We start from the raw sequence: 21,434 nt of genomic DNA, 5'->3' as shown, positions 1-21,434 counted from the left end.
CATCCCCAGGAAACGTGACTGGCCGATTGTATGGGGGCCTCCTGATGCGTTTGATTGTATCACTGGAATGCAAACGTGCAGTTAATACACTGATAATAACGTTTTTAGTGATGGCTCATAGTGCGCCACTCGTGCCCGTTTGACGTCCCTGTAGCGGGAAATTTGCAAATATTGCAGTAATTCCTGCTTTTTGGGGGTTCAAGAACATCTTTGGGACTTAAATGGAACTGAGTGAGGTTCTGAAGGTCCTTCTTTCCAATTAAGCAAAGTTGTATTTTGCCTTTATGTCCCCTTTAACTAATAAAGGACATTAGAGCTTTTGGTCTGTTTTTTATTTTAGTTTTGGGCGACACATGCATGCCGACTTAGGTCTACAGCTGTACTGCGAAAAGATATTGACGACGAATACTCAAAAAACGGCATCGTAGTGAAAACGCGACAAGAGAAGAACAATATTGTCAAGTGACTGATTGTAGGGTTTAACGCGCGGACGCAACGCAGGCGATGAGGCGCGCCGTAGTGGAGGGCTCCGGATTAATTTTGACCACCTGGGGATCTTTAACGTGCGCCGAAATCTCGTACACACGGGCGTTTTTGCTTTTCGCCTCCATCTGAAAAGCGGCCGCCGCGGCCGGGAATCGAACCCGCGACCTCGTGCTCAGCAGCGCAACGCCTTGGCCACTGAGCCACCGCGGCGGGTATATATTGTCAAGTGACTTTAGAAAACAAGCCCACGTACAGATATACTTTATGGAATTGGACACCTACCCTGACGAGAATTAAGCTTACCGCTTTGATTAGTAGCCCTCTCCGGGGGGGGGGGGGGAAGGGGGGGCTTTGGACAATTGAATTTGTTGTAGTTTGTCTCTTCACCCACAAAAGGGCTTAGCAATATCGTCGGTAGTGAGTATCCTTCACAGACGATTTGAAATTAAGAAACATCCTTCTATTACTGTCAAACTTAAAGCAAACTAAGCCTTATTCCTCTCACGATTCTATTATTTTAACGTTGTTTGGGTGTCTCCAACAAAACGAACACGAATCGGTTCTTAGTAAGCAAAAAGAGAAGGGTAGATTGTGTTTAGAATGTTCAAAGTGTGCCCATCACAAATCCCGAATCATTAATGTACACAATTGTTTGTATTGCACGTATGTGTCAATTACGGCTCTTCCGCACTGTTTGTTTGTCCCGTGTAGCTGTTGGAAATTTGTGGAACTCTCTGGCTTGTTTATTGTGTAAGAGAAAGACATACGCTTCTGAAACAGTAATGTATGAACGATATATTTTTCTACTAATCACAAATTACTATTTTCCGCGTGTAATCTTTTTATATCATTGAACCGATACAATCAAACTAATTGGACAAAATATACAATTGGCTTTATTCTTCAAGAAGTTGAAAAAGAAGAGAAAAACTTCGTATTTAATTGTTGCTTTCCCGTGTGTAGCTTGATCTTGCTGTTTTTTTTTTTGTAATTGAATTCGTTGATTTGTACTTTCTTCATCGTTCTGAATCCTTGAAGTTCACACTGCAGGGATATTTGAAGCTGTGGTGTTGTTCAAGTCGCTTTTCCATCGCCGATGGAAATTGAACCAATAAAAAAAATTAAAAAAAAAACAAACTTCTCCATTCCGATACGTGTCCAATCACTGTGAAGCTTCGCGTCTGTCGGTTGCACACTGTAACGCCTCCCTGGTCTGCATCAAGCTACTGCCACATCTTTTCACTGCGGAACCGTCGAGCTTCGGGGGAAAATAAACTGCGTGGAGCGGAGGCACTGCAGTACTGAAAACGACGAGAGCGAGAGAGAGAGAGAGAGAGAGAGAGAGAGAGAGAGAGAGAGAGAGAGAGAGAGAGAGAGAGAGAGAGAGAGAGAGAGAGAGAGAGATTAATCTGTATTAGTCGAGCAGAGGATGGTGTTATGGGCCCCACCTCGTGAAAGGCATTCCTATTCAACGAAAAGTAAGTGACAAGTGGACCAAGTTGACGATAAATACTCTATTTTACGCAGTTCCTCGGAATGATGCGTTGCTCCCTTTGATAGTTGCATTTTTAATGTAGGTCTACGCAAATGCTGCATAAAAATTTTAACTGCAACTAACTACAATGATTTCGTTTGGCCTTGACGCACCGGAAGTAGTACCTGGATACATAACGGAGCAAATCCGAGCATAATGTTTAATCGAATAATGTGAACTGCGTGGTGGCATAACTCAGCCCCAGAATTTCATTTTCACAGCGCGGAGCTACAGCGCCGATTAAATTTATGAGCCAAATATCAGCAGGGGAGCTGTCATTTGTTTCGTTCGCCGCATGCATGAATTATTCATTTGAAAACCTTGCGGGGAAACTGACCTTCAGGGTTCTCGTAAAGTGTGATATCTTGTGGTGCCGCTGCCTTATAAAAATCACTTTGTCAAGAAACCTCGGAGAGAGCTTACCTGCGAACTCCATCTGCATGATGATATACGAATGGCCGTAAACGACCCACAACATCAGAAATATCTTGAATCCAGCCAAGAAGTTCAACGGGTTATCTCCTTTCTCGGAGTTTGTCCGAAGCAGCAGACGCATGTTATTGATGGCAGAGAACGTCAGCAGCAAACGAAGAGGCACCTCCGCTGCATAGTAGTGTTTATAAAAGGAAAGTAAGCGTTGATAGATGTATGTTTTAAATACGGTTTAAATTAAGTGTGGTTAAAATTAAACAAGAGTATGGTTTAAATTTAAATATGCTGCAGCTGAAGATTGAAGCTGCAAAATTTATTTGGATTTGCTTTGCTTCGCCACGATACGGAATCGTGGCGTCTAAGGAAGCAAATGTGTCCAGTAACGAATCCCGAGATACGAAATGATCTAAAATTTGGTTGGCGCAGTTACAAGACGTCATCCGACCACGAGGTTTGGCACTGTCGAATCACCTGCGTATTTTTCAGGTAGAATTGCACGCTGTGCAATTTTACGGGACCCATTGGCTCTTTTGGTCACCATGACTGGTCAATTGTGGTTGTTGGGGTGTAGCAGGCCCCGGTGTGTTCTTAATAGTTCGCCAGCGGAAAAAATCTAAAATGCGGTGATCTCTAAAGGTGCAAAGGTGTAAGATAATTCAAGCCGTTCCACTCAATGTGAAAGCTGTCGGAAGTGCAGAGCTGTGATTTTCAATAACGGGTTGTAGCTCCGTTCTCCGCTCACTGTTACCACCAAATCCAATTCCACGCCCCCTGCCTGAAACTGCGCCAGCGGGAGTTCTGTTCTCTTTGTGCTTTTCTCCACGCACGTGCCGGCATTGCACTGCCACATTTTGCGTATACTATCGTAAAAACCAACCCAACGGGCGTCCCTAACTAAAGGAACGCGGGCACTGCCGGTTAATTATGTATATTTTTTATCAAATGTACCTATAGTTTTCTTCGCGCTAAACAACGGGAAGATGTATGACAAGCGCCATCGTTTCACGAGTTTCGCACGCTTATGACTATGTAAACCGCTTGGCTTTCGAAACCTCTGGGGTACGCCGCGAACAACAGCGTTACCCCGGGACGCCGCCTTAGTGCTCTATATACTTGGGTCGAGCGAGCGAGCTAGGACGACAAGGCGAGCGCCTAAAGGGCTCTGCACTTAAAAAACTCACGTTCATGTTTCTTGTGTGGCATGGTTCTCCTCATGCGAAGCCATTCTACTGCCGTGGCGAGGACCACCACCGCAACGATGCTGCACAAGAAGGCTCTGCAAAGTGAGGTTTGCCATCTCATTAAGGCTGCAAGCATTTCAACGACCAAATTCTAACGCCTTAATAAAACACTGTCCTTTGCTTATGTTCGTCTGGTTCTCTTACGAGCACACTGAAGTGAGCCATTGAAGTCCTTTTTCCGGACTTACAGCTTCTCTATGCCATTCATAATTTCAGTATTTAGCTAAAATCAAAGGCCTTAGGCTATCAGTAACTGGTGACAGAAGGCAAAACGTCTCGCGCCGTTGGCGGCCGGCACGTAGCTGCCGTAATGACGTCCCACGGGTTAGAAATGTGTTTTTGGTCTCCCTCAGCCCTCAACATTTTTATTTTCGCTAATTTTATGTTAATATCAACATTATGTTGGTCACGCACAGGTTGTACACAATAAACATGCTATCAAAGCGTTAAATGGAGCGGTGTGTACTTATCGCCGACGTCAGCCTACCTGCGGGAAGGATGGCGCAGGGGAAAGGTTACTTTCGAACGAAATTTCCTCGTCAAAATGCGGGAAAACTGGCTAGACGAAAGTCAAAATATGGAATGCGCATTTTCAACTTTAATCTAGTTAAATAATTAAACAATGGGGACAGGAGGTACCGCCTGCGGGTTCCAATGTTGGGACCTCCTCTTCTATACCTTGTATACCGACACTGTATAACATAACTGCTTTCCATATTACTTTAAAAAGTGAACGTCATTTCCAAGCCTGCTGAATGCTTCGAACCAGCCCTATCGAGCTTGAAATGGGGCTAGTTGGTTTTTTACTCGGAACATTAATGGCGCTAGGCGGGACAAGGACGACGAATCATGTGTGTACTTCGTCGTCCTTGTCCCGCCTAGCGCCAGCAATGTTCCGAGCCCTATCGAGTTGAAGCCCTTGAAGGAGCCGACCAACTGCGGGTAACCTGGTTTTTTCATGCGCATGAGTACGCGTAATCTTGCTTCAATATTAAGTTAATTCAAACGCCCTCGTCGTCACATCTTAAGTGAATGCGTCTTTCTGCATGCAAAACAAAACGTGTAATCAGGTAAGTTTGAGATCCGTGAACCACTGCTAAGACCGGACGCTTTACGTGTGGCATGAGAGAATAACAAAGTGGTTTTAGGCGCGCTCATACTCCTGGAATGCCGCACCTGTTAGGCTTATTAGGGACGTTTCAAGAGAGAACCTGAGTCTCATCAAGGGTGCGCATGCTAAAGGAGCCGGTTCTCTGAAGCAGAGGAGCTTCAGCGGGATGGCGGTGAGGCAGACGAAGGAGCAAGTAATGTCGTTTATGCTTAGTGGTGTCGCGGCTAGAACGCGTAGAAGCGGATAACTCGGGGTTAGCTAAGCGGGTTGCAGAACTGGAGGCAGCGCTAAGTAACGAACGCGACGAACGGAGGGCCGTTGAGGGAAATAGAAGCAGCGGAGAGGAAGCTAGAAAGGATTGTCATTTCACCAAAAAATAACGAACACCTCGGCCCATGCAGCGGAGCGGAGGCATGCACCGAGGGGACACACGGGGCGGAAGATACGAAAGGCGACAGCTACTCCCACGGGCTGCAAGATAGGCCAGCCAAGCCATTCGACAAGCCGGGTACCAGTAAAGAGCAGCACGTGGCAGATGATAGCGTGGTAATCATTGCGGGTGACTCTAACAAGAAGAGGAGCAGCGCTGCCATAGTGGAAAGGGTAAAAGAGGATAAGCGTGTGAAGGTGGGGTGTTTCCCAGGTCAAACGATGCAGACGGTGATGACTGCAGCGAAGGGGCAGCTGGCCTTGTCTAGTAAAGCTAGAAACCTTGTGGTGATTGCCGCGGGGCTTAACGATGTTCTAAAGGGAGAGGAGAGAAAACTTGGCCAGGAGATAGGGAAGGTGGTAAACAATCTGCGGGCGACGGCCCCAAACGTGCTCATTGCAGTCTGCACCGTGCCGAAGGTGATGAAGCAGGGCGTGCACACCGAACGGGCAGCACTCGCTGCTTACAGCGAGATGAAGAGGCTCGGCAGGGAACTTGGGCTTGAAGTGCTTGGGCTTGAAGACGTGAACTCAGTAGTGGGAAGCATTGGACATAGCCAATCTTTTCAATGTGACGAGATTCACTTCAGCCCCAGGCTAGGAAACAAGGTGAGGTGGCGCTTAGGTAGGAGAGCAGTAGCTTTTTTTAGGAGACCCCGCGAAGCTAAGGAAGGTAAACTAGGCGACAAAGGGGAAGCGAGGGAAGTATGCACACTCAACGCTGGGAGGCAGCCAGGCCTAGAGCTAACCGAAGAACCTATAGACGAAGCTGAGAACATATACAGAGAGGATTTGAATGGAAATAATAGGGCGAACAATTGTTTTAAGAACCAAAAACAGACCTTGTAAGCGGAAAGCGAAAAGGAGAAACAAATGGAATAAATATTTAAAACGCTACATAAATATGCAGGGAGGCAGAAAGACTGATAAGTGGGTATAAATTCAAAATCAACTTGAAAGGGAAGAAATAAACGTGTACGCTTTAGCCGAGAGTCACCCCCGAGACCTAGAAGCCCCAGGTGTCATAGAAAATTATGTCTGGGAAGGATGCAACAGGACCACAGGAATGAAGAGAGGGGGAGGCGTTGGCATTCTTATTAAGCAAGAGACCGACTGGCATAGAGTGCATGAAAGCTATAAAGAGCATGTATGGGCTAGAGGCACCATAGCGGGGAAAGAGTACACGGTTAGGAGTTTTGTATCTGTGGGCCGGAAGCAGAGCTAGAAAGGAAAATGAGGAATTGGTAAACCGTTTTTGAAGAGATACAAACGAGTTCAAAGATTCGAGTGAAATTATCTTAGTTGGAGATATTAACGCCAAAGAGAAGATTTGTACAGATATACAGATCACAACGGTTCTGTAGTGATAGATCTATGTCAGGAAAACCGGCTTGTAATAGTAAACACAGAAAACCAGGGTAACGGACAAATAACGTAGGGAAGCGGTAACAGAGAGTCCAGCATATACTGTAGTCTAGTCTCCGAAACAGTATACGAAAGGTTGAGGGAAATGAGGATAGATGAAAACGGAACAGGCAGCTTAGGAAGGACCATAAGCGGATTACCTTGAACTTTGGAGGCGCAACCCCGACAAATTTAGAAATGGGTGCAACCAGAGGAACTAATTTGAACAATGAACAGTTAAAGATAATCGCTGATATTATGGAAGACGAAATCAATAGGTATCCAGACAAAGATTGGGAGTACGACGAAATGATCGCGTTCATAAAGCGAAAGTAGAATGAAGCCAAGCAACGAAGCCCATGCAAAGAGAAGAGAAAGCCGAGAAGCTGGTGGAATAAAGAAATAAAAGAGGCTATTGACCAGCGAAAAAATGCGTCGAGAGAACACAGAGAGGCAAAAAGAACTGGTATGGAACAGGAGTGAAGGAAAAATGGGATATTTGCCGGAAAAAAAACTAGAAGTGCAGAAAATGGTGCAAGCAAAGATCAAGCAGAAAAGCGAACAATGGATGGCATAAATAGGCAAGAAGTACAAAAGCGTATCCAAGAAGTTTTGGAACCATGAAAAATTACTAAGCTCAAGAAACGATATCCATAAAAAATTCTTGATTGATGAGGAGGGGAAACATTTAGAAGGAGAGCAGACGCTGGCGCACATTCATGACGTTATTAGTGACAAGTTCACGGAAACAGAGGTAGGTAAGCCTGCACCGATAACATCAGCCCCACATAAGACGGTGGCAAGGGAAGTATGTTTGAGCACCCTTTATTGAAAAAAAGAGAGCAAAAGGTTTCCCCCCAAACAGCAGTGGGCCCGAACGGAATACCAATGGAGCTGAAAAACCTGCTTGAACCTAAAAGTATGGCATCGTTTATGAGGGTAATAGATAAGGTGATACAAACCAAACAAGTAACGGACGATTGGCTAGAAAGTAGGATGAATATAATGTATAAAGGCAGAGGCAACAAAGCCAGTATTGATTCATACAGACCACTCACAGTAACGTCAGTGGTGTATAGATTCGTAATGTAGGCGATAAAATCAGAAATAAAGCATGGAGGGACGAAAATGAAATACTGGGGAACTGCAGAATGGATTTAGACAATAAAGCATGTGTTGGGCTTGTTGGTTCATATTCATTCTTAAAACTGCGCATTCGGACGGGACAAGGAAAAAAAGAGATTTGTCTAAACGACCGTTTAAGGGAACACCAGCTGAATATCCGTAATAAAACGGAATCTCACCTTCCGCATCATTGCGTGGCTTGTGAAAGCAAGCCATGCGAGCCAGTTTTGACTCAGACGAAGGTACTGAGCAAAAGTAGAGAACAGGTTGCAAGGGAATTAACCGAGGCCTTCTTCATTCGAAAGCATGGTGAACAGTGTGGGAGTGAACCATCCATATCTTTGTATGGAAATGAGTATGAATTTCTAAACCGTTATATAATGTGATAAAGGTGGTGACATGTGTGCGCATGTGCTGGTGTGGGTATATTACCATGCTCCATTTTTAAATAAACTAGTTGTGAGTCTGCGCCCGTCCTGTCTCTTCTTCTTCTTGTCTCGTCCGAATGCGCAGTTTTAAGTACGGATTTAGACAAGACCGACGATTGGATGATAATTTGTTCGTGATAACACCGTGCATTGAAATTACGAAAGTGCAGAATAGACCATTATGGATTACGTTCTTGGCCATTGAAGCGGCATATGACAACGTAAATAGAGAACTGCTGTGGAGAATGCTAAACACCAGGGATTTGATGACGAGTTAATACGGTTCCTTATAGCAATTTGTAAAGATAATAGAGTGCACTTGGCGTGAGAAGAACAGAAATGCGCACAGCAGGTCAACACCCATCGGGGACTGAAACAGGGATGTCCTTTGAGTCCAATACTGTTTATGTGGTACATGGCGGGCTTACGAAAGAAACTAGAAGAAAGTCAATTAGGGTTTAACCTAACGCATATGTTGCAAGGCGAAGTGGTACAACAGCGTATTCCGGGAATGTTATACGCACACGACATTGTTCTTTTAGCTAATAACCAGACCGATGTGCAACGGCTCATAAATATAGTGGTCAGGAAGCCACCGACCTCGGGTTATATTTTAGCGCAAAAAAATCGGGAATAATGGTTTTCAATGACACTAGCACTGACGCAGTGTCAATACAGCATGTTGAATTACCCAGAGTCAAGGAATATAAATATTTGGGAGTGTGGATAAACGAAAGGGTTAACAACTTAAGAACTCACGAGGAGCAATTTAGGGGTTAGGGAAAGCGAAACGCAGCTATAATGAAGAATAGTCCTCTGTGGCGGATAACAAATATGAAGTAGTGAGAGGAATGTGGACAGGAGTAATGGTTCCGGGACTCACACTTCCAAATGCAGTGCTCTGCTTAAAATCAGATGCTCTAGCAGGTCTTGAAGTAAAGCGTATGGAAAAACAACTAACGAAGCAGTGCAGAAGACATGGGCTGGGGACGCATAGTAAAATATGTTTCAGAGGAGGTTGAGAGCAATGGATCAACATAAATGGACAGCTAAAGTTTTTAGGTACCTATACATGAAAAGCGTGGACACGCACTGACTAAGGAAGATTAGAAGGCTAACAATAAAATACGGAAAGAACAGTGGAGAATCCAAAACAGTGAAGGTAACCAAAAAAGTGGCAAGGCAGATACAGTCTAGTCCACTTATAACGATATCCAAGTGCCAAGGAAATCCCATCGTTAAAACTGATAATTGCTATAAGCGGGTTGCGAAATAAAAAGACGGAAGAGAGCTCAAAACATTTTATTCGCATGCCAGCAAGGTCGTACTACCACTAATTTGCGGAAAAGAAGCCACAGTCGGTCACCTTTGTTTACGGTGTGTGAAGCTAGCGCGAATCTTTTCCGAGAGCATCTATAGGTTCTTCACCTAGCTGAAGTAAATGTCCTTGGCGGAAACAAAGTCCCCGAGAAACTGTGTCACGCATTGGGCCTCCTACGAAGACATTACCCGAGTAGGCTGCGCAACCGTGTCGTTAGTCATCACTGTGCACAATATAACCGGATTCAATCGTTATATCCGATATCGTGGCATTGGATCATTGTAATAAGCGGTTTATTTTAGCATAGAAAGAACACAAAAGTTGACGCTGCCATTAGCTGTTCATCGTTATATCCGATATATTGTTATAAACGGTATCGTTATAAGTGGACTGTAGAAACCAATAAATGGACAGAAAAAAAAATGGAAGCTAAAACTTCGTTAGAGATGTACAGGGCTGTGAAATTAGACATCAGAAAGGAAAATTTCTCCGATAATTCCAAAGGCAGTGTTTTGCTTTTTGTGGCTAGAGCAGGTTCCTTGCGAACTAAGAGCTTTCTGGGGAAGTATACACAAAATGATGGGGTATGCGTGGTGTGCGGAAATGAAACAAGAACTATGCGGTACAGAGTGTTAAAATGTGAGGATATCCATCCAAATCTAAAGGGAAATATTCGGCTTCCAGGAGCCCTAGGATTTGAGGGTAGCACAGAGGCAGTTAGCTTCAAGGCTGTCGAGGCGACGAAAAGAAGATTAGAATGCTGGTGGACGAAAAGCAGAGAGGCTTTTATTGCTTACTTAGTACAGCTACCACTTGTAACAGAAAAAAAATAAGTATTTTTTGTCAAATAAGTTTTAGTGCCTGCCCTAAAAGCAGCACTATATTAAACGAAGAGTGTAAAACATAGGTATATTAGTTTCTTCTTGGTTTTTTTTGGTAACATGACGCGTCATCACCCCGCTACAAATGAGATACCACTATCAATCATCTACATCATCATCATCATAGGTTGCCTCCTTCCCTGCCATACTGGAGTCGGCAAGGTACAAAAAATTACCATCCCTTCCTAAACAAAGTCGGAAGAAAAACTAGAGCTTTGTGACGTTAAAACTGCGTCAGAAGTGCGTCAAGACCTTCGCTAAATCTACGTCCAACCTTCGCTGAAAGTGCGTCCAATCGATCGCCAGCCTTTGAAGACCCAAATTGGGAACGAAGAACGAACCCATGCGACGATTTTTTTGCGCACCAAATAAACGCATCTGCGAACGACCAAAATGTATACCGCTACGTGGTTTATGAGATAAAGGAGTATGAGATACTCATACGTGGTGTATGCGATACTTTTTTTTCATGATCGATGCGTGTATTGTCTTATCTAGAACCGTTCCTTTTACTGGATTTTTCAAGTAACTGTTTGACACAAAGAAATCCCGGTTTCACTCGCGCTCCGTGTATCCAGAGATATTTCACAGTTTCGGTCCACCAAACGATCTATAGGGAAATGCATTAGTTTATTCACGGCAAGCCATCGGTCCCACTAACAAAGGTTTCGCTTTTTTAGATGCGACGCATCTCTTGCTCTGAGGCATGTCCCTCCTGCGTCGGCGTCGGCGGCGTCCGCACGCCACCTACGCATGCGCGACTCTCCTCCGCTCTTCTCTCCGACAGCTGTGCGCAACACTCTCACTCCGTCTCATTATCATAAACAACAGCTGCGTGCGCGCGTTTCGCTCGCTTCGCTCCGCTCCCGTCGCGCAAGTGCGCGCATGCGCGACTCTCCTCCGCTGTCTCCCCTCCTTCAGGCGCTGTGAATATAAAGCGGGTAGCGCGCTGCGGCGGTTCAGTCAGCGCTCGCTCTCGTTCGACTTCGCGTCACTTTGCTTGACGACTGCGTGCTTGACTTGATTCTTCCGATGAAGACGTGATGGAAGCGACAGTCCCTTCAGAGAGTGGACGGACGCAATCCAATACCAGTGTCAGTCCAAACGCTCCCCCCTGATGCGTCGCATTACATCAGGGTTCCCTCGCGGGAAGATGGGCGTAATTTTAATTTCTTTTCACTTTTTATAGTTTTTCATTGGCAATGCAGTGATAAAATGTGAGTTCATTTTTTTGCAACATATTTAGAGCATTGATATTCCCTTGTCTTCTTTACGAGTCTATTCTTTCTCATGACTGATGAGCCCAAGGACTCGGGTTCGATTCCCAGACGCGGTGGCTGCTATCTCCGCAATCTCCCGCAATCTTCGGGCGGGAGGGGAAAAGCGAGAACGCCCGTGTGTTCGAGATTTAGGCGCACGTTAATGATCCCCAGGTGGTAAAAATTAATCCGGAGCCCTCCACTGCCGCGCACCTCATCACCTGTGTAGCGTCGGCGCGTTAAACCCCAATAAAATTGATTTACATGGGCGTAAAAAATTATTTAATATTACGTTTTTGCTCCCAAATTAAGCCTTAATGCTTTCACATAGCATGCTACATCGAAAAGTGCCTGAGGTCCAGACAATAAGGCGATAAATATTGAAATTGTACGTTGAACGCAATAACAAGAGCTTACTTTGTCGAAAAGAATCAAATTTTGAAACATTGTTAGGGTTGATGGAGAATGCGTAACCAAGATAGCATGCCGCTGCGGACTCCACAAGAAACCATGGGTATCACTAGCGATGATGCAAACTATAAGAAATAATCTGCCTCAAGCATCCCCGCTAAACCGATGGGGGGTTGAAATTAAAACTCGCGTGTTCTGCACATGCTTGAAATGCGGCAAGTCGCCGGCGATTAACTCGGGAATAATGCGAAAACTTAGCAAGATGTCCCGGAATTGAAATTTATACATTTACGCCCAAAGGTTCCCAGGAAAAACATAAGTGTCAAACATGAAACATAGGTCAAATTGTATCACACAAATACAAAATACGTACCTTTTCCCTTTTTGTAATTCTTTGATAGTTCTTCAACACCTCCCATGCCAGGAAGGAATGTCAGAGGACTCGATGAGAGCACGCTTCAGCTTATTTTTCTCCTAACTGAAGTTCATTACCTTCAACAACCCCTAAAAGGTGGCCGTGCGGAGAGGCGGTACGTCGTCATCGTTTCTCATGACCTCCTGAATTTTTTTTCCACCGTAGGAATACCTGTTTCAGCGATATTCGGCGTGCTTAGAATGACCATAAAACTGCCTTGCTCGGCACTAGGTGAACTCTGTATTTTCTTGTCACGAGACCTCTTCGGAGGCTTCATGAGGTAAAGGAAGCACTTCACCTTGTAGTGGGTGACAGGGCAAGTGGACTCTTTAGAGTCGCGGCTCACCATTTTGAGTAATCTTCACAAGACTTATGCGGAAAACGAGCCATGTCACTTTCGTTCATGTTGTCAACAAATCGCTTACATTATTTAAAAGACGCCAGCGGGCAACGTATTCAGAGGCAAAGCAACAACTCCTTCTTCGTTTACAAGCGGATCCACTGGGATGACGAAAACCTCATGAGTAAGACGGTGGCCAAAAGCGAAATGAATTTCCTTCATCTTTCGTCTAAGTTTAGAAGCTATGTGTGCCAGAAAAAAGATAAGTACACCATAATTGCCCTGCCGTCTACTATGTATCTGTTTCGCTTCGAGCAGGACTGAAACCTAAATTGGCCGAGCATGTATGTTCTCATTCCCGCTCACAAGTACTGGCGACGTTCCACGCTGATAAGCGTTCAACGAAGTATAAATAAGTCAAATTTGTAAAAAAGAATCGCACTCAAGCTATACGTGTCACCTTCCCGATCTTTAGCATACTGCAGCGGGGACACAGTGAGAATATATTTCAAAATAATCTCCATGCTACTCATCAATATTTACACCCCAAACGGGTCTTAGGCGAGCCGTATTAAACGTTTAAGGATAAATTTCGATAACCTGGTGCCTTTTATCGCTGCCGAATAACTTGAAAATACGGGTGTTTTCGTTGTAGCTTCCATTTGAGAAACTGCTCCCACGGTATAAACTCAGCCCCCGCCCCCCACACATAATGCCCGACGGCTCTGGTAAATCAGGGCGTTAGGTGCTAGAGGTTGGCGAAGCTACTCACACAGTGCCAGCTTGTAGTTTAGTCATCTTTTTCGGGTCGTTCGTGCGACAGCCCTTTACGTCTGTCGAGATGCCGTACGATTTCACAGCTGAAATAGAAAGGGCTCGTGTAGGTATCAACATGGAAAACTGCAGCCTCGTGAACAATGGCCCAGAATGCAGCGCTGGCTGAGCATTCTGTGGAAACTACAATACTTTCTTGACCTCTGTCATTGCTTTCGAATTACCCCGCAGACTAACTTTTTCCGTTTTTTATATAACACTCGGAATACACAGGAACATGATCACAGTACAGGAAATACATGACAGCATTTGTCTCCAGCACCTCCGTTCAACAAGTCCGAATACGATTACTTATTCATGAGAATTTATATTCCCAGCGAAATAAAATGGCATTTTTGGGGCTGTTTAGTATACATAATTTTGGGCGCAAACCCGCCGGATGTGATTGCTGTCATGCCAAAAATGCACTGTTTAAAACAAATGATCTTTTGGTACAACCTTGGGATGTGATGAACTGGAGGTCGTTTGCTGAACACGTGGATGGCGTGCATATTCCGAGACGAATGTTTGGGTTGCTGATCTTTTCATTGGTTTTCCCAGCGATAGGGTTGTTGTGCCCCTGGAAAGCATTTCCAAACGTTTTCGTTCTTAAAATCACGGGAAGACACATTTCACTTAAATGCGCTGGACGCGCGTATTTAGCTTAAGCTCCCGTATACAGAAAACTTAAAGTTGCCGACACTGCCTGATAAGCATAAGGGTGCGCCTGTAGGTCGAACATTGAAAACGAATGTAAGCTGGTGACTCTCAACTAATGGCGGGTCAACTTGGATCTTCAAAAGGACCCTGCAACACTTCCGATAAACGCTTTCACTTTTTACTTCGCGTCTTGAGGCATTGTGAAAGCTATGATTATCTCGTCGCAGCAGATACGCTTTCCGTTTCTGCTTTGCTTTTGCGGCTGTGTTTTTAAAGTGACTACCGAATGCGTTCATTGCTGCCATTGAAGGAAAGCCAGCCAATAGCCGCTACACCACTGTTATGTTGCAATTTCAGCGGTTGAAGAACTGCAAGACCGCGCGAGAGAGAAAAATATTTCAGCAAGTTTCTAAGTTATATGATGGGCATGGAGCAATAGTTTTTGGCTGAGGTACTTTGCGACCCCCTAATGTAGGACTGGATGTGTTGGTTGGCTACGTTCCGGAAGCATTTAGGATTTCGAAAAAAGGTTGAAAAACGTGTTGCAAGCTCCCTTTAAAGAGACCCGGCAACGTACGGAAAAGCTTTTTCCTATTTTCTTGCGCAGTCACATTGCTCGATTTTATCTACTCAGCCGAAGCTTCGTCCATCTGTGCTTTGTTTTGTTGCAATTTTGTTTAAATTAGCTATCAAATGTGTTTAGTACTGCATTAAAAAAAAGACAGACACAAGCGGAAATACTGCTTGAGTGACGTGACTCAAGCGTGGAAACAATTCCTGGACTTGGAATTAGAAACATTCGCGCTCTTTGAAGCGCACCAAGAAGAGGGAAACTATTTTGAGCAAGTGTCAAAGTTAGCAACTACATTAGAGCAGCTACATTCGGCTCGAGTATTTCGTGGTCGCCAATTTCCGGGCCGTATGCGCCTATTATCCATGAAGAAAACGCAGTGCGTGCAGATGTCGAAAAAATGTATTAAAAAGCGTTGCAAGGGCCCGGAAGGCGCTGCGTCCACTAGGCTACTTTCAAAATTTTAGAAAATTTTCAATTTTTATATAATTGCTTTGTGTTAAATAGTGCAAACAACTGTGCTTAGCGTGCTGAAGCTACAATTGCGCAAGGAGGGGCCCTTAGTAACTTGAGACAACCTAGTGGCCTTTCACGTGCGACGAAATCTGTGACGCCCTGGTGTTCTTATTGGTGTTTGATTTCTGCTGCGGCTGAAAATAAAACATGTGATCATGTTCACGACGTGGAAACGTTTTAACCACTGAGCTGCAGCTGACCCATGGTAGCACGCGCGAGGGGTTGCTGATTTCTATAGAGAATAACGTAAACAAAATTTACTAGCCAGATATCAAAGCGCTCTTGCGAGCCCCAATTCAGTGACCATAATTGTGGATTTATACAGTGCCTGCGAACTTTTCTGTGAACTGGAGAAAATGCGCAGAGAGGGAAGAAGGCGATTGAAACAGGACGGATGGTAACTATAGGCGTAGAGCCCGGTTTGCTGCCATGCAAGACAATTGCAGGGTATCAGAATGTAGAGAAGCTACAGAAGTTCTGAAACTTGTCTACTAATTCGTAATCACTGTTACGGCGCTTCTCTCTTTCACCAACTTCACATTTTATTGGTAACATTGACGGAATATGTCAAATTATAGAGCGTCTTTTTTTTTGTTTTGAATAATGAATGGAGGGCGAAGGATTAGAGAGCTTTTCTGGTTCTGTGAGATCATTTCCGTTTCTCTTTACATTTGTTTTAGTTACTCGCCTGACGGCGCTAAATTAGGTACACGATTGCGATGTCGTTCATTCATTTTAAATCTTTATTCTGTTTTTGTTTTTTCGTTACTGTCGTGAGGGAGCTTTATTGGGCTGTTCTTTGGGATGCCGTTACTCAATTTTCAGGCGTTTTACATTTTGGTTTACTTTCTTGCGACTAACAATAATGGCCGGATTTGGCTATCAATACACAAATTGGGTAATTCTTTTATTCGTTTTTATTCTTTTTTATTATTATATTTTGTGCGTTTTTGCAATGGTATAAACTGCCATAACTTCGCCAATTGTGTGTGTTTGTTTATGTATAAGTTGTAACACCGTTCGTGGTTGGCACTAGTGGACAAAAAATGCTTCGGCATTAAAAAATGAACATTGCAAAGGGTAATGAACAGGGTAAAGTGGGCGACGCGTGCGAGAGATTCGACAAAAAATTAACATGGTATAGCTTCGCAAGTGGCCAAAAATTAGAAAGAGAACAATTTCTAGGCAATTCTTCCGCAATGACCTTACACAGATTTGCATGACGAGCATTTGAAACCATGTTTAGCGCTGTATCCATTTGACCTGAAGTGTGGTTAGACCCGTCAACAACCATCTTGGGGTTCGACCTTAGCGTTTTGAATATGCCATTTTACCTCATGGTTGTTATACAAATAAAATTCATCGCGTCAGGGAGTTGAACCGACGACACTTCGGTTGGGGAACGACAACAATGTCACGGTTTAATGGGGGCTTAACTAGTTCACCCCTCAATTAGAAAGAGAAGAGGGGTCGTTCCGGGGGCAGATAACGTCGTATAATTATCACTCGCATTTCCATATATATGGGGCAGAGAAGCACGCATGGCTAGCGACCGTATTTTATGACTCGATTAGTTCCCTCTTCCTTTTGCCGAGAGGCTACAGCTTGGACGTGTACTTTCGGTGAGGAAGATGATTCTTCGCCACATTTGATTACCCCGACGAGGCTCCCGTGGAAGGGTCAACCGCATTCGGAATACCCGCAATATCCAACCTGTACAGACAGTCAATGCATGCAAAACGCGGCACACGGCAGTCTCGAAAAAAGCAAAGGGAATGGAGTGGCTTACCGTGAGCTCACCGGCGAGTTGGAATCTTTCTATTAGGTTCCTGAGGAATACACGGACGGGCTTGATGAAGAGAGAGCAATACTGGCCCTTGAAGCTAACTTGACCCTGTTCGTCGATGACGCGTGCCTTGAGGCACTGCGCATACGAGCCGACGCTTACGAGGCTCCCTTCCAGAATATTGGTCGGCAGCAGGCCGTTGGATAGGAGCACTGCGCACAAAATGCAATCCGTCACTACAGCTAGGTCTGGTCACGCTGAATTTCTCTGGTACCGCAATATTTGAACAAATCTAAGGCTGTGAGTTTCCCAGCTGTAGGATCTGAAAGATGAACAGTCCTCAGTGATCCCAGGTCACACAATGCAACCTGCTGCACTGAACGCTAAATTTTGCCTTCCCCCTTGTGTGTTGAATTTTTGCATGACTAAGCAGCAATTCCTTCTTACATTTCCCCGCAATCAACGCAAACGTATCTCTCTTTGCTCGTGAAGGACACGCTGAAACGTCGCTGCATTATGTTTATACGGGGTTACTTCAAAAAGCTGAGTACAGTGTGATGTGTGCTTAATCTTGACTCACTGATTCTTTCTCCAAAAAATGTTATGCACATGCCTATCTGTGCGTCAGGAGGACTGGACTTGCCAGTGAATGCGTGGCCGCAAATAGTGGATAGTCTAATTTATTCTTACGGGTGGATGCAAAACGTCTAATTCCATACCAGGAAGTGTGCGTGGTTGACCTTCACATTGAATCCGATATATCCTTCATCTGTAACTATTGTTTATGTATGAATTTATCTTGGAGTGAAGGGGCACTGCGTTTCTTGTGTATAACCATTGACAACAGCCCTCATTTGACTATACCGGTAACATTTCCCGGCGCACTTTATTTTATAGACTACGTACGGTACAGCTGGTTTGTACTGTCAAATGGATGAACCATCAAACTAGATATGCGTTTCTCGGCGATGGTGCGTATAAACGCCACACAGGAAGTAATGGCCTCGCTCAGTGGCACCTTACTGCACCATGCCTTGCGGGGCAGCACCATCCGAACACAGATTAATTACCCCGCCTGGAGGCCTTTCCGCCATGGGGTACGTATTACTATGGCGATACCCATTTTTTTTTTCTTTTCCTGACGCAGTCGATAAGTATAGTGCGCACCTCCACTCAAGCTACGCCGCCGCAATAACGGCTCCAGCCCCGCTTTAGGGCATGGCACAACTGCAGGCACTGACGTCAAATGCGGGGAGGGGGTGGCACTCCCCCTTCCCCCGCACCAAGCTTGCACGGCTTCGACGTCTACTGTAGAGAAATCGACGGCTACACAGGCGCGCACGCACACGCAGATGCACACACACACGCACACACACACACACACACACACACACACACACACACACACACACACACACACACACACACACACACACACACGCGCGCGCGCGCGCGCGCACGCACGCACACACACACACACGCACGCACACGCACATGCACACCCACGCAAAAGCACACACGCACGCGCGCACACATATACGCACACACACATGCACGCACGTACACACATGCGCGCGCACATGAGCACATGCACACACACGCGCACCGACGGGTACACACACGCACACGCTCACACATGCACGCACGCACGCACGCACGCACGCGCGCTCACACACACACGCGAGCGCGCGTTCACACACGCACACGCGCATGCACCGCTGCCGGCAAGCCATTGTACCATGAGACATACTGTTTAATCTAGCCACGACTAGAGTAGCACGATAACTGGAGGTCGACACTACTACCGGTTTTACCATTTATGTGAGCATGGTTTCAGTTTGAACTAACGCAATTAACTGACTTTACTATCTCAACATTCAGAAGGTGTAACTGTAAACCACGGCATATAAGCGTGAGCTCCCTCTTGCCAACCTGCGACCTCGGCTAGCTCCTGAAAAGACCCAGCTCTTGCCCGTATGCCGCTGCGTACCATCAGAGTCCTTCAATGCATTGAAGGACTCTGGTACCATGTATTCACCCTGATGTCATACAAGTTATCACTGATCCCGAAATGCACGCTTGCAACAGAACCCTTACCCTACTCGGCTTACCGATTACAACTAAAAAGAGTTGTAGAATGGAAAAATACGTTCCTAACCATCTGCAGCCTTCCCAATAAATATAGAGCAGCAATCCGAAAGGCAAGCATGAATATAGCCAGAGCTGTCATAGTGATCCCTCTGATGTCGGGCCATAGGTCTACGAACTCAACAAAAACCACGACCGGCTTTATAAATAGCGACCTGCCCGTCGCCACCGGCGGCAATGGGAGCCAGCGGGCCGAAACATTGCCGTGTAGGGACGGCGTGCTCCGTCAGGTGGGGCTACGTTTAATTCCCAAACTCGCCGGCCTCGCTTCGCTCGTAGTGGGGCCTGCGACTCCTCGCATAAACATTAGCGGTCGTACCAATCTATGCCGATTGTACCGGTCACTACCTATAATACCGGCCAGCGACAAGACTTCACGGTTAAGTCTAGACCCGTTTCATAGCTGCACGACGTGCGAACGTCTTTCGCCCCAGGGCAAGACCGAGTAACCAATAAAATGCTCAGAAATCTTGACGACAGCTGGGTCGCCTACCTCACTAAGCTCTTTAATAAGCATTGGATGGAGCACACTCTTCCTCGAGAATTCCGTCATGCTAACATCACCCTAATGCTCAAGCAGTGCAAGCAGCTCTCGACAGAAAATCTTAGAACGATGTATTTCACCTAACGTATAGAAAAAATATTTGAGTGAATCATTCTGGCTCGAAAAAACAGGTTAGCAGAAGAACAGGAATTGTTGTCACCCAATATGTATGGCTTCAGGGCTGGGCTTGTGACAAACGATGTCCACCTAAGACTGTATAACGATCTGCTGAAGGACCCTCCCTCGCATGACTCAGCGGCAATCCGGGCTTTGGATCTAAAAAGGGCTTTCGATAAAGTATCTTACAAAGTCATCCTGGCAGGGCTGGAGCGCATAGACCCGGCCCTACGGACATACAACTATGTTCGCGCATTTCTATCGCACAGAACAGCCACGCTAAGCCTGGATGACAGAATTACCAGAACCCCAACTCCCATCATGTGGCACACCCACAGGTTGGTTTTATCACCCCTATTGTTCATTCTAGCAGTGCTACACATAGCCACCGATCAGAACCGAGTGCCCGGCCTCCAGTACCGCATGTAGGCTGATAACATAACCCTATGGGTTGCTCGAGGAAGTGATGCGCACATAGAAGAAACCCTTCAAGCTGGCGCTAGAGCCCTCGTACAAGGTGCCCGAGGGGCGGGCCTGCATTTTAATCCGACGAAGTCAGAAATTTTAGTTTTGCACGCTAGAAGATCAGGAGCTTCGCGAGAAGCTTCCATCCACGTTTCAGTGGACGGAAAGCCTATAGTACCTCGTGTCACCAGCCTCGAAATTCTAAAACGTCTACGGCAGAGCAGTCGGCGCAACACGGAGGTGCTCAAAAACATTTCGGTGCATGTCACCCAGGTAATCGGGCTGCCCCGAAGGATTGTTGCTAGAGGGCACGCGCTCAAAGAGCAAGACCACCTGAGACTCGTTTATGCGTTCCTAATCAACCGGATTACATACGCTCTTCCCTATCTTTCCCTCACTGACAACGTGATAAGAAAAGTAGATGGCATCATTCGCAAAGCATTCCGAGCCGATCTGCATTTACCGCAAAACGCTTCAACTTCCATACTGGGAGAAACAGCTGCATATGACAGCAAAACTGATAGAAGGCCACCGCACTGCCCCAATCAAACGCCTGGCACGCTCGTCCGCGGGCAGAATCCTCCAAGAAAGACTTGGGATCGGCCCAGCTCAAGGGCATGCGTTAGTGTGAATGCAGCATTAAATCATCAATCAGAAATCATATCCTCGTTTGACCTATGCCAAAAATATGCGCCCATCATTCCATACTGAAAGGCGGACGCATCGAGCCATGTCACTAGCTCGAAAATTTCCCCTTTCCAGAGCTGCCGTCTATGTGGAACACTGCAGAATATCGGCATTCCCCATCGAAGTTATTCAGTCATCACCATCTGCTTATCTTGCTACCCTCACATTTCGTACCCGACACCCGCATGTAGCTGAAGAGGCGGCAATCGCGCTGGCATTAACACAAAGACCCATACCGGAGATCATATTCTCCGATTCAAAAATGGCCGTCCAAAACTTCGCCAAAGGTCTCTTTTCGGCCCAAGCACAC

The 21,434-nt window shown here is 45.7% G+C and overlaps 1 protein-coding gene across 1 annotated transcript in view; it reads right to left on the bottom strand.

Annotated features, from left to right (window-relative positions):
• LOC144143381 (nose resistant to fluoxetine protein 6-like) overlaps positions 1-21,434 on the bottom strand; it is a 106,987-nt gene that overhangs the window by 44,445 nt on the left and 41,108 nt on the right. Inside the window, exons 2-6 of the mRNA XM_077675147.1 lie at positions 17,167-17,375; positions 14,090-14,210; positions 13,590-13,677; positions 3,634-3,728; positions 2,444-2,623 (exon numbers count right to left, since the gene is read on the bottom strand). Of these exons, the coding sequence (XP_077531273.1) occupies positions 2,444-2,623; positions 3,634-3,728; positions 13,590-13,677; positions 14,090-14,210; positions 17,167-17,375 (693 nt within the window). The remainder of the gene's footprint in view (positions 1-2,443; positions 2,624-3,633; positions 3,729-13,589; positions 13,678-14,089; positions 14,211-17,166; positions 17,376-21,434) is intronic.

The sequence above is a fragment of the Haemaphysalis longicornis genome, unplaced genomic scaffold (genome assembly GCF_048455015.1).
Source record: "Haemaphysalis longicornis isolate Haplotype H1 unplaced genomic scaffold, Haemaphysalis longicornis Haplotype H1 scaffold_1, whole genome shotgun sequence".
Taxonomy (NCBI): domain Eukaryota; kingdom Metazoa; phylum Arthropoda; class Arachnida; order Ixodida; family Ixodidae; genus Haemaphysalis; species Haemaphysalis longicornis.
Note: the sequence above shows the minus strand (reverse complement) of the source record. Positions and strands in the feature narration are given on the sequence as shown.